This window comes from Cuculus canorus, chromosome 10 (genome assembly GCF_017976375.1).
Source record: "Cuculus canorus isolate bCucCan1 chromosome 10, bCucCan1.pri, whole genome shotgun sequence".
Lineage (NCBI taxonomy): Eukaryota > Metazoa > Chordata > Aves > Cuculiformes > Cuculidae > Cuculus > Cuculus canorus.
In genome coordinates this window covers 1715039-1728367 of record NC_071410.1, presented here as the reverse complement: position 1 = coordinate 1728367, position 13329 = coordinate 1715039, and the positions used below count along the sequence as shown (strand labels likewise).

The 13329-nt window shown below is 47.8% G+C and overlaps 1 protein-coding gene across 1 annotated transcript; it reads right to left on the bottom strand.

Moving 5' to 3' along the window:
* Positions 1-3153: 3153 nt before the first annotated feature.
* Positions 3154-13062, bottom strand: LOC104054291 (putative P2Y purinoceptor 10). Its single transcript, XM_054075507.1, has 2 exons — positions 10905-13062; positions 3154-5630 (listed from the first exon to the last, which is right to left on the bottom strand). Exon 2 carries the CDS (start codon positions 5626-5628, stop codon positions 4606-4608), a length of 1023 nt encoding a protein of 340 aa, XP_053931482.1. The 5' UTR covers positions 5629-5630; positions 10905-13062; the 3' UTR covers positions 3154-4605.
* Between the last annotated feature and the right edge of the window lie 267 nt (positions 13063-13329).

Sequence of the window (13329 nt, the reverse complement as noted above, 5' to 3'; positions counted from 1 at the left end):
GCTTGCTAATAAATAAGTATCTGTGAAGCTCCATGCTTCTCATCTCAGCCAAGAGCAAAGAGTTTTGGGAGATGCAAGAGCTGCTTATTGTTCCAGGTTTTCTTGTGCATCTGTTTCAGCAGTCGATGCTGATCCTTGGAAGGAAGAACAGTGCTTGTGTATTTGCAAAGCGTTCAGAGTTGCAGAAGGGAGGCTGGCACTGTGCCTCATCCTTCTCCAGAGGTTAAAGGTTTATCCCAAAGTGAAGTGGCTGTTTTATCAGGATATCCTGCCTAGGACATCCTTCTTCTGTGTCCACAGCACACATTCAGTGCCGTAACCAGCCACCACTGAGCTCTATTTTTAGGTTTACAGCAGGGCTGCTGGGGAAGGAGAGGTCGGTGGATGCCAGACTGCAGTGGAGCTCATCCTCACACCTCACGATTCATAACCATGTCAAGTCCTTTCTCTGCTCATCAGCTCTTTGGAGTACTTTTGCAGAAGGTTGCGACCTTCCTGGATCGAAACGCCTCAAGCATGCTCCTTCAACACATACTAATCAACCTCTCAGCTCTTCTTTCCACTGCATGCATATTGTTGTTCAGCATTTCTGCTCTTCTGGCTCGTGACCAATACTGAACACGCATTTTATGCTACGCAACGTTATACTTTGTAAGGCAGAAGGCACAAAGGAGTTTTTAAATGTGAGGCTTTATCTAGGGCCTCCATATAAAGGTTGTCTTCACCTTTAGCCTGGTATCCTGTGGGCGGAAAGCTGAATGCATACGATCAGCATCTCTTTAAGTGCTCAGCATTTAGAAATATCTGACAGGATGCACCTGAAGGATGTATGAAAAGCAGGGGCCATTCACGAGGAGGAGGTCTTATTCACACAAAGTAACTCACCCTGTGCAGAGACGTGCTGTGACTCAACCTGAGCCACCAGCGCGTGGCACGTGGGGCTGGGTGAGTCCCCAGTGCCCTGTGGCACAGAGCCCTCCTCGCCACTGCACGGTGGCCGTAAAAGGGACAGCAATTTTAGGAAGCTTTGATTTATTTTACGGCAAATAATTGTCAGTCGCTCCTTACCTTTTTGGGCTAAGCCCTTGAGTTACCCACAGATCCAGCTGTTTTGGTCAAGATGTACCAGTCATAGCCCCGAAATAGGTTAAATGCAATGAAAGGGGGTTGTATTTTTTTACCGGCTCCCGGTTGTTGAGCTGTTATCCTGCATTTACAGCATATTTTGTTGTTTCTCTGAGCAGAGAGCTGGAAATCTCATTTAAGGAAAGAAAGCAAAGCCGAGGTACTCGCAAGATCACACAGCTCGGAACCTGAAGCTGCAGAAAGGCATTAAATCCCATGGAGTTTCTTTCCAAATGCAATTGATATCAAGCATGGGAGGGCCCTTTCTCAAGTAGGGGAGGAATTAGAGACCACTGGTACCAGCTAAGATGGGGTGGCCATTTGCTGGCACTACAGAGAAACACACGTGCTGGAGAAGGAGAAGATGTCATGCTGTGGTTTTGCTCAGAACCTTGCCGTTGGGGAACAGGCACTGCCATCAGTGCAGAGGGCTTGGAGACCTCACCATGCTTCCACTCTTTGGGGTGAGTCTTGGCACGGGGTTGCTCCAGCACCAGGTTCCAGCGGAGCCCTTCAGGTCCGCCCTTCACAAACCTGCATAGTTGTACCCAACCTCCTGATTTGTGACATCTCTGTTGAAAGATTGTTTTATGTGGCTGCTCAAGAAGGATGGAGATGTCATCTTTTCATAGCCGGTGAGCCTGGGCAGTGGGACTGGTGCAAGAGATAATCCAGGAGGAACACCAAGAAATTATATTTCCTCTTGTCAAAATAATAAACGTGGTTTTTGGTCACAGGAAAGGGAGTGAATTACAGGAACCGGAGGTGGGCACATTGTGCCTTTGAAAGTGTGAGAGTGCTGGCAGGCAAAGTCAGCACCTGCAGCCCCAGGTCCTGTGTCGGATCCAGCACTTCCCAGTCATGAGGGCAGCTGCAACACTGTCCTCTTTCACAGTAATGCTGGGTTTGTCTGCTCCTCTCTTGAGATGTGTGCTGAGGTTCTGAAGGACTTGAACTCGATGCTTTGAGTTTCACATATGGGTTTGTGGAGGCCAAACTGATGGTCTTTGACTTTCTACGTGCTTTCAGAATGAGTTTTTAATGAGTTTTCCTTGATCTCTTTTTACTTTGAGTTATTGCTTCCTAGGCTGCCTCACCATTATGACCATTCTGGGTAACATTCTGTTGTGGTTTAATCCCATCCAGCAACTAAGCACCACCATGCTGACTTAACTCTATCCCAGCCAAACCCAGTACACCTTCTCACACACCAGAAGAGACCATGAGGCCAAGCTGTCTAACAGCCTGGGCATCAAAGCGATTTGACTTGGAAGGCTGAATGTGCTGAGCGTGTGACTTCTCCTCACAGGCTGGGGCTGCAGTGCCTCAAAAGGACTGGTTTGGGTGAGGTCTAAGGGAGCTCCGAGGGGGAATGAGGCAGCTGAGAGTGTGAGCAGTGTGGGTGTTTGGGGATGGAGCCACCGCATTTGTCGTTGAGGTTAAGAGTGGAAGAGCTGCCATCGCTCTTTGGACATTCAAATGCTGGAGCAGGTATTCCCTGATCAGATCCATGTTATAATTTTGAGGAGGTAGAGAGCTACGGTTACTGATTTCTGCTTTTGTGCCCATCCCATTGTCAATGGCGTGAGTGCTTTTTTAAGCCGTATAGATTTGACTCTGCAAAATGATTGTCAGCTGAGATAGAAAGAAATGGTTTCTGCAGTCTTGTCTGCACGTAAGGATGGTCGCAGTCACTCCTCCTTACCCCATCATGCACGACTGGCTGCACCGTGATTCCTGTGGAGGACCTTTCTCTCCCCAAATCCAGTCTAAGTGTTCTAGTTTTTAAAAAAATAAATAAAAATGAACATCAGCCTTATCAAAGCGGGGTAAAAACCTTTCTGTAGACAAGCGAGCAACCTGATTAAGAATAATAGAATTTGATGCACTCCATCCCTTGAACTCTTTGATTGAACGAGGAGTTGATCCCATTCACTTCTCTCAGTGGAATTGATAACTATGAAACTCAGTTTATGGTTGCAAAATGCATTTATTTTTTAAGCATCATTTTTTGGAAAGAAAAATGTAGGACAAGCAACACAGTCACCATAATAGTTTTGCCTGGTAAATGGAAAACTGAATGAAAAATAAATCACAGCAAACGGCTCTCAGTCACTAACTGAGCCAGTATTCTATTTTGTAGCAACATGTACGATGCTGCTGAGCACGGAGAACACTGAGAACTGGACACATTCCTTCTATAAAACCACTGGTTTTCAAAGGCAAGAAATCAGTGCCTGTATTCAGAGAAGACAGTCCCCAGGTCAGATGGGAATTCCTTTGAAGTTACGCAAAGTGGGAGAACTTAGCTGAAAAGCTGTCACTAATTTAAAATAGGGGTCAGTGGCATCCTTTCTTGTGACTGCTTTTTGTATATTCGTAGCAAATGAAGTTATAAAAGTGTAAACATTAAGATCATGAGCACAACTGGTAGAAAAAATCACAATTAATAACTTAAATGAGCCTTTATTAGTGAGATCACTTTGGCAAGGACCCCTCTCCAGATGTCTGTTGAACCCATTAAGCTGAGGTTTCATGTGGTGGATCCATCACAGGTACATCTCGGCCCAAGAAACCACACAGGAGAGAGCAAGGACCTGACCGGTACTGGTGCCGATGCCGAGTCCGGCTGCGCTCAGCCCAGGCACGCTGCCACTGGTCCTGCCCCTCAGGGTCCAAAGGTGATCACCATGGGCTGATACCACCTCTCCCTCAAGGGCAGCTCAGAGTGGAAGAAAGTCATTCAGAGCAAGGGAAGGTCCCGCTCTCTGAGTGTTTGAGGAGCCACCAGGAGAATTTGTCCTGCAGAGGGTCTCGCGCCAGCTGTAGGTGCAAGTTATGGGATGCATCAGCAATTAAGGAGCAAACAGATCTGGGTGAGGAGGAAACAATGGATGAGAATAGGAGAAGGAGTGTGGGAAAAGTGAAGCAGAGGCAAATGCGGTGACCAGTGGGCCGCTCTCAAAGCTGAGGCTGCTGTCCTGAAGCAAGCTGCCAACCTTCACACGTTTGCAGCCCTGAGTGAGGAGGTCAAAACTGCCATTTATTATTACTGGCAATTTTCAGGTTCTCTTATGAGTTGTGCGTTTTCAGCAGAGGAGACACTTCAGCGGATGTCAGTGTATGGATGTGGGGTTGTCCTTTGGCTGGATCATAGATCCACGGAGCTGGCTCTGGGACGTTGCTGCCGTTTCCTAGCAAAAGCTTTGTCGCTCCCTCCTGCATATTTTCTGGTCCAGCTATGTTGGGCATGGATGGCACAGTGGTATGTGTAGTCACACCTGTTGGGTCACTCATCAGCTACCAACACATCGGTCTTAATCAGAGTTTTATCTTCAATATATTGAAAGATTTCCACTGCCACAAAACTCCCATAAGTAAACTTGCAAGATCTTCCACAACAGAGTTGGTAATTGAGTATCACAGAACGGTCCCAAATTACATATGAAATGTCTTCATTCTTTTCAGCTGGCTTTGTTGTCACTCCTTAAGTGATGAGGCACTCTCTTTGCTCATGAGCCGATTCCTGATGACCATGCTGCTGTGCCTTGATATCTGGTCCTGAAACTCTGAAGTCATAAAGAAATACAAGATGGGATCCAAACAGCAGTCCAGACTCGCAAGGCTTAGGCAAAAGGGTTGGGAGTAGAGCGTGATGGTGCTCAGGAAGCAGTCTGTAATGACGTTTTCTTTCACCAACATGTAGAAAAAGAAGTTGATGTGATATGGTGCAAAGCAGACGCAGAAGACAATGGCACACATGGAAACCATCCTTAAAGCCTTTCTCTTCTCACTGCTGTTCTGCAGTGGTATCTGGAAGCCCTGAAGAGAATCTTTGGTTTTCCAAGTACAGAATAAAATAATGATGAGTGGGCCGATGAACCCAAAGAGCTCCGCCGTGCCTGTCATCAGCACGGTGGCCACCTTGCTCTCGATCTGCCGGACTTGAAGGTCTGCAAAGCAAGTATTCGTGTTTTTGGCCAGGCCATAGCTGCGCATGATGGGGAATGGCAAACATGCCAGCCCAACAAAGAGCCACACCACAGAGCTGATGGCCATGTCGTACCGCCTCTTCCAGTCCTTGGCTTTGAACGGCTGATACAGGAAGAAATACCTTTGGATGCTGATGCAGGTGAGGAAACAAATGCTGGCGTACATGTTGAGATACTTCAGGTAGAAACACAGTAAGCAAAGGAACCTCCCAAAAGGCCACGTGGAGTTAATATAATAATATATTCGCAGTGGCAGTGAGAGGACGTGAGCCAGGTCGGCCACGGCCAGGTTGATCATGAAGATGACGGCTTTGTTCTTCTTGCTGATGAAGCGGCACAAGACCCACAGGGCAGCGCTGTTTGCCAGGAGGCCGGGGATGAATATGATGGTATATGTGGCTGCATACAGGCTGTTTTTGAACGTTATATTGTGATTGGAGCAGGTCTGGTTGCTCTGCATCATGACTGGGCAGCTGGAAACGTTTGTTGTGGTGTAGGGCGGGTGGGTCATTCCTGTAAAGAACAAAAACAGGGGCTGTGAAGGCAAAGGCACTGCAAGAGCTGTCGATATTCACATTTGCATTTCCTATTTGACTACTCAGTACAAAGCAGAGGTTTGGAAATGTCTTCTGTATAAAATATACTGCTATCTCCAATCATAGAGTGGTTTGGGTTGGAAGGGACCTTAAAGATCTTCCGGTTCCAATCTCCCTGCCATGGGATGTATCTACCATGGGCAGGGACACCTCCCACTATCTTCTTTAAAGATGTGCTTTCAGAGGTCTCCCACTGTTCATGCAGAGGTGGAGGACCATTCCGGTTGTGTCAGTCCCTTTGCTGGACTGTTTGAGTGCCATAAATATGGGTAAAGCTGTGCCGTACTGCTAATAGAGGAGCAGGAGAAGCTGCCTATCCTTTTGGCAGCTCAAGGGCATCTGTGGTTTGGTCTGTGGCTAGCAGGGGACGAATATAGGGAAAAAAGCTGTGCCACAGTCCAGCCTCTACACGTGAGCCATCACATGGCCCAACAATCCAAATGTGCCAACCTCTGAATGACACTTGCTGTTAAGTCGTATGCTAGGCATGGGTGGCACGTCTCCTGACCCAGTCAGTGGAGCTCATGGGCCCGCCTTGTCTGGCATGATGGGTCCAGGCCACGTGGAAAGGGCAGCAGAGAGCGGCCTTGAAAAGTTTGACTGTTGTAAACGCAGCCAGAGCTGCCATGTGTTTAAGCTAAAGTGACAAGCAGAGACCTCATCAGATCCCCAGCTCCCATTTCTCATCACCCCAGCAGCCTCAATTTAACATTTTTTTCCATCAAATAACGCCAGTTTCTAACTCTCCCTTGATCAGATGACTAGGGGTGGTGAGTTGTCACATGTTGAACGGTTGGGACATCTTTCTTTTGGCAGCTTCTGTAACTGGGGCTTGTTTTCAGTAGGGTAACACAGGCAGGAGGAGTTTGTTTTATCGGGTATTTCCCCATAGGTTTTTAATTCTCATTGCAGTGATTCTTTCCCGGTCCAACATAACAGTTAAAATTGAATATCAGCTTCCTATTTCATGTGGCACTGCAGACACTGATTCATTCCTTCTGACTCATTTCCTGCACCACTGGCAAGGGGCATCTGCCAGAAGTGTCTCTGTAGGTAGATATTAGTAACTCGTACCCTGTTACTAACGTTTTTTTCCTTCAAGTTACAAAACAAGGGTAGTGTCGAGAGCTCTCAAATGACAAAGAACCCAAACAGCTGTTTTTTCAGTTTGTTAAGTGATGCGGTGCTCAGACTTGGCAGCTCATACAGACGCTGTTCGAGGCTGCTGTGGAAGGATTGTCATTCAGGCCCCGGGAAAGCCCAGGGGGGGCAAGGTCCCAGGATGGGACACAAGCCGCCCTCACGGTGGCTTCAGTGGCTCTGGCTATCGCTGACGGGGGGCAGGGCTGTCACACCACTCCCTAAACAGATGCTGCTGCCAACTGTCTTGCTTTTCTTTTTAAACTTCTCTTTCGTTTTCTCACGGTCCTCAGAAAGCAAGGGTTGCATATTTGTCTCGCTCTTGCAGCACCCTCAGCTTTAGCAACCGGGCTACATCCTTTGGTTGCACCAAACATCAAAGATGTGCTGTCATTGAGAAACCCTCTATCTGATGCCCCTCCTTCACCAAGATGGCACGGCCACACCGAGGCCTCCAGTCTGCAGTTTGTACCCTCACCCCAAGGCAGCTCTGAGTTGCTGTGCTTTGTGGAGGGGTATCCCCAGCTGCCCTCATCCCAGGACACCGCAGCCTTGCTGCTATCACAAGGTCAGGACCTGTCCATGAGGATGGAAAAGGGCTTGAGAGGTTCTGGAAACAAGCTGGAAAGATGCATCTGGCCCATGGCTTTATCTCCACTGGTCTGAGAATCAACATCAGAGGCCTCCTGGTCTCCCTCCTAGTGCTCCTCAGGAGGTTTAGACAGGGAGCGGACAGGGCGTGGAGCTGAGCAACGGATGTTCACTCAGGGTATTGCTTCTCAGTGTGGTAAATTTGGGTTACATCCTATTTCTTGAGAAAGCTGTGAATATCTGATGCTCAGGATGTTTGTGATCCCTCTCCATCTGGTTTGTCTGCAGCTCTAACCGGACATGCTGTCTGCTGCCTTTGTCTCTGGTAAGAGCACTGCTCCCTACCTCCAGTTTCTATCCCTTCAGGTGGCCTCCCGCTTCACCAAAAAGCCATTAAAGAGCCACTTTCAGAGTTAATATCTTCCTGATTTCCCTTTGATGTCAAGGTTAGGCTGACTGGCTGGTGCTCCTCCAAGATACAAGTGCCAGGTGGCCCCTGAAACCATGCAGAGTTAGGTACATTTTCAAAATGTTCTATTTTAAGGACACGCTGACATTTAAATGCTGGCCACCGGCCACGTGGTCTTCAGCTCAAATGAATCATAACAGTCGGTTTGCTTATCGAGGTCCTTAGATACAGTTAGCTCGTATTTACATTGCGTGTGACAGCTAAGGACCAGAGCGCAACGTCAGCAATCCCAATAATCAAATTCAGGCTGCTGACTCAAACTGGCCTCTGAATGGAGGCATCTAGGGCAAACCGACGTGTCTCGGATGTGTCTGCTGTAACACCAGCGTGATGCTGAGTGCACACGCTTGATACCAGAATTCAGCCTTGGCTTTCTGATTGCAGTGAGCTGTGCCCAGGCGTGCAGACGAGCACCAGGCTGGGCTGCAAGGGCTGTGGTGTACCCCACACCGTGGTGGAGCCCACAGCACCGAGAGGTTCCCCCTCGCACCTTCATCTCCATCTGTTAATTGTCCACAAGGTGTCAGAGTTAATCAAGATTTCATGTGTCTGCCCTGCTTTTGAAGGTATTTTTCTAATCCCCAATGGACTGGGGCTGTCTGAGAGGTGGTGGTGTGACCATGCTCTCATGAGTTTGTGTTGCTATCTTCTGGCATGATCTCAAAGTGAAAAACTCTTGTGTTGGTGAATAACTGATGCTAGGCAAAAAAATATGCTACTGGGAGTAGTCCTCAAATTGCTGGTATTTACAGGTAGAAGAGTCCTGAAAAGCTCCACTTTGATGGTGAGCAGGGAGCTGCTTTGAACCTTAGAGCCAAAAGGTTATAAAGCCCAACCTGCAGAAATGTAGATGATGCTGCATCCCCACCACCCCGAGCAGCTGTGAGTGATGAGCAGGAGACATGTGGCCCGTAAGGTTAGAAAAAAACTCTCCTTTGCACTTAGTGAACTCGAGGTTGGGTCATTTACAGTGAATTGGACTGTGCAGGATGACCCAGCTGGCAGTGCAAAAGCATTAATGCCGTTAATATTTGCATGAGTGTCGTCTGCTGGATTATCAGCACAGGGCACTTCCTGAGAATGAATGACTTCATGGCAAAGTCATAAAAATACAATGAGGTTAAAGCATCTCTTTAGACAAAATGCACCCAGGCATACGCACAGAGGACTACAAAAGAGTGGTGTTTCTGCCATTCCTCCCAATTCTCTTGTTCAGATTGAAGCTTAATCCTACATCGTCCCCTTATTGCGCCACCTGTGCAGAAATGCAGACAGAGCATAAAGAAAGCAAAGTCGTTTGCTGCATGATGTGTGTATCCATCAGATTTTATCCATGCTTGTTTACATATTGCAGGCAGAGTTCCCACTGTGATGTTGTTTTCAGGATACAAAATTTCAAAAAAAAAAAGATAATAAGCATATACTCTGTTACCTGTCTCCCGGTTTTTACATTTTAATTAAAGTCGATATTCCTTAATGCCTGTTGCATTAAGGCCATATTTAAGTGTGCTCATTATTGCTTGTAACTGGATGTTTGGAAACTAAACATGGCATTTCTAGGAAAAAGGTGTTGATCTTGGTAGCACTGAGATGCACAGGAACATTGTTCCAGAGACGTGGATCTTTCTCAGGTACCCGTTAGCAGGCAGGTTAATCGATTTGAGTAAGACATAAATGCCTCTACGCTCTGCCCTCATTTTGTGGCCATGAAGGACTCACACTATTGCACTCACACTTTGGTGTGAAACTTCCACAGGCAGAAGTGGAAAGTTCTACAGTTAAGGGTAGTTTTTCTGGTTTTCTTCTTCCACAAAAGAAAAAAAAAAAGCTGATCTGGGTTGCCTGATCTGTTGTGATGTTTTTGTTTTGCAACACTAGCCTAATTCTGAGTTCTGCGTCTCCGGCAGCGGAAGAAGCAGAGTGTGCACACCCAGCAGGACACCTGCAGCCTCACTGGAGAGCGTGCTCCAGGCTGGGGGAGGGCTGTGCTGCTGATGGACTTCCATCATGGATGCAGTTCCCATGGCTGGTGATGTTCACACCGAAGCCACAGTCCCAGCACTTGACGCCAGAAAACTTCCCCTTGAAGATCACGCTCTTACTTCACACGTCCTACTGCTCCAGCCTGCTGCTGAAGTCCTCTCCCACGTAAATCCGCAGCAAGCCAGATCTGACACGACTGATACACTTTGGTCCAGTTCCCTTTGGATTTACTTTCAGAAATTTCAGATTCAGGGTGCAGCCACCACAACTCCTGCCTGGAAGTGCTGAGCTGCCCGTGTGCTGCCCTGCCCGCTCCCATCGGAGTGGAGGTGCCAGTGCCCATGAACACAAGCCCACCAGCAAACCACCTTTACAAAGCAGAGTTTAAAAGCTTCAGCCCATGAAGTCAGGTTTTAATCCAGACCAGTGACTGCAGTCTGAATTATGAAGGAAAACTGCCTCAGGGTTCTCATTAACAAAAACAAGTCCCGGCAATCTTACTATTTTTGTGTCCTCCTGACTAATATTAATCTTCTACTGTTGCAATTCAGTCGGAGAGCATTGGGTGGCACAAAGACCGGCAGCATGTGGAATGGTTTTATGGTAATATAAATCACAGTCAGAAAAAAAAAGATTTGTGAGTTTCTCTTACTGTCAAATAAAATATATTCCCTGAGAAATCAATCAAAAGAAAGAAATTGTGTCTAGAGATATCCTTGGAGAACAGTTGGAGAACCAACCGCTAACTGCCCACGCTGTAACATTTTGCTTTCTCTAGCAACAGCCGTTTCATGCAGCCGCTGTTTCAACTCCTCCGTGTGTTCATACAGAGGATTGGCGCGCAAAGAAGCCTGCTGGTTTTTTAAGACTCAAAGCACCAAAAATCTCCTCCTGGCAAGAGCCAACCTCTAAGAACAAGCCCCAGGAGTGCAACGTTTTAGTAGGAAATTGCACAGGCTTTTAACATTGGTTCTAGAGAGCAAAGAGAGAGCTTAAAAGCAGTCTTACCTTTGCAGGCAGAAACCCAGCCAAGAGCAGCCGTGCTGTCAGGAGGAAGTGGAGTGTCTCGGCTGCACCGCACCAGTCGTGTTTACATGTGCCCGGCGACCTGAATGACATCACGGGGTGCTGCAAGGTGCTGCTTTGCCTGCGGCTCCGCTTCGGGGCTGCGCTGGGGCACATGCATGGTTCCCAACCCATGCCTGCTTCTGTGGGACTCGCTTGCTCGGCTCCCAGCCCTGCTGAGCTGAGCTTTGCACCATTTCCCCAAATTTGGGTTTGTGTACCTTCATCCTTTTGCCTCTCGCTGCTCTGCTGGGACGTCTTGGCACCCCTCGGGCTGCTGCAGGAGAAAGTCCCAAGTGGAGGTGGGTGCAGCTCTGAGCAGGGCACTCCTTCCTCCTCTCCCACCTTTCCTCCTCTCCAAATGCAGCACCGAGCTGACCATGGAAACACTCCCAAGGTTTCTGCTTGCCCTTGCCTGGGAAGTTCAGTTTTGCTCTCTCCTCCTGATCTCAGGGCTGCGAATGGTCATTGCTGTGTGTGAGCCTCGGTGGTGGTTGGTGTGTTTCACTTAGTGCTAAGTCCTCTTTCCAATGAAGTCCAACTTCCCAATGGCTTTTTATAGTGCTTGCGTGAGCCTTGCTTGGCATTTCTCTTGCACTACATAAGCAGGCGGCTCGGTTTACACTCGCTGGAGCTCATTGCCAGCAGTGTCAAACAGTGGCATTGCTTAAACGGTCTCAAGCAGTGGGGTGAAATCCAGCCTCGCCCTTAGCGCAGGGGGTCAATGCGTTCGTGAGGCTTGGACTTCACCCACTTAGAGCATCGAGTTGTTTGGATTTTCAGAAAGCCACTGGGAATCTGACCTGCTTTGCCTCCTCGGGATCGGCCTCTGGCTTGCAGCACACGACTGTCTGTGCAGCTCAGCGTCTGAACTCTCTGCTCTGTTGTGGTTTAAAAGTGTGAAACAGAACATCACTGCACCTACTACCTGACTTGGGGACAACATAGACCTTAATGTCAGACTGCTCAGAAACCGCAGAAACACAGACCTAATGGGTCTAATTCAAATAAGAATGCTCCGCAAGGAACACCCCTGTGGTGCAGGGTTGTGCTTTACAGATGGTCCTGTTCCCGTGAGCTGCCAAGGGACCCGGTGGAAGCTGGGAGACTGTCAGATGATTATTTTAATAATTATTTATATGGGCTTCATGAAAAGCAATACTGAGCTTTTGGCCGATGTTGCAGTGTTTATCAGTACATCCTGTTTAGCTAATTTTTTTTTAGTTCTTCGTTAGCAACAGGAACATTTACTGGAATTTATCCAATCACAAAAGTTATCTTTAACATTAAATCACTGCGCGATCCTGCGCAGCTCAGCAAGCTAAGCGGAGTCTCGTTTGGGAACGGTGATTCAGAAATAGTTCACTGATCGACCTGGCTGGTGTTTGTGGAAAAGGAACATCAGCAATACTCCTGCAGATGCTCTCTTGTCTGCATGAACTTCCATCTATAACGTTTTCATCCCTCTCAATTGTCTCCAACAGACCTGACTGATTTGAGATCTCAGAGGTCTTTCCCAACCTTAATGACCGTAGGAAAAGTCACAGTCTCTGTAGGGAGGGGATTAAGGTGACCTGCACTTATACATGTGGTGTGTGAAACGCTGCAGTCGCAAAAGTGAGCAATAACAATAAAAAAGGGAGCTCGTGACAATACACTACACACTGATCTGCTCACCGAAGGGACGCAGCTTCTGTTGCTGCTCCATCCTCATGCACATCAGTTGGGGCCGCCTGGTTCAGGGCAGATTGTTACACGAGAAGCGGAGGAACAAGCAATTTAAAGGCACAAGTCACGTAAACCCTGCAGAATAGTTCTGTTGAATTCCTTTGCACTTAAATTTACCAAGTCACAAAGTAGGGATAATGTTTTCCTGTCTGGAACTGAAGGGCATTTGCTGGATGGACTTCTCTAAGACTCAGCTAGAAGGTTACATACAATCAAACACGTGTGAGTGGGCAGCCCTGTAACATGCATGCTTGGTGCTGGAAAAGGACTATGGTGTGGCCAGCCTGGAGGATCTGAACCATGCTGCCAGCGTTGCCTATCAGTTATCCTGCAAGAAAAGATTGAGGAAGTGGCTTTGTCTGCTGAGAAACCCCTACTTACTCTAGGGATTTTGCAGACAGTTCTACTGGTCACAGATGTACATTCCCAATAGATCTATTTGCCCTAATTACGTAAATAGAACTCGGCTATTGCTTACCAGAATCATAAGCTTGCCAGAAATACCCCCTACTGTGATTGCCTGGGTTGGAGGAAAGCAGCAAGGGCAATATTTTCTGGAGTCCAGAGGAGGGGGTTGGCCTCACCTGTGTTTGTGCCACCCAGGGTTCATTGCTGGTGGACCTTTCCAGGGCTGGTCTGT

Excerpts from the sequence above, each read along its gene's own strand:
- LOC104054291 (XM_054075507.1), bottom strand. The coding sequence starts at position 5,628 with ATGACCCACCCGCCCTACACCACAACAAACGTTTCCAGCTGCCCAGTC.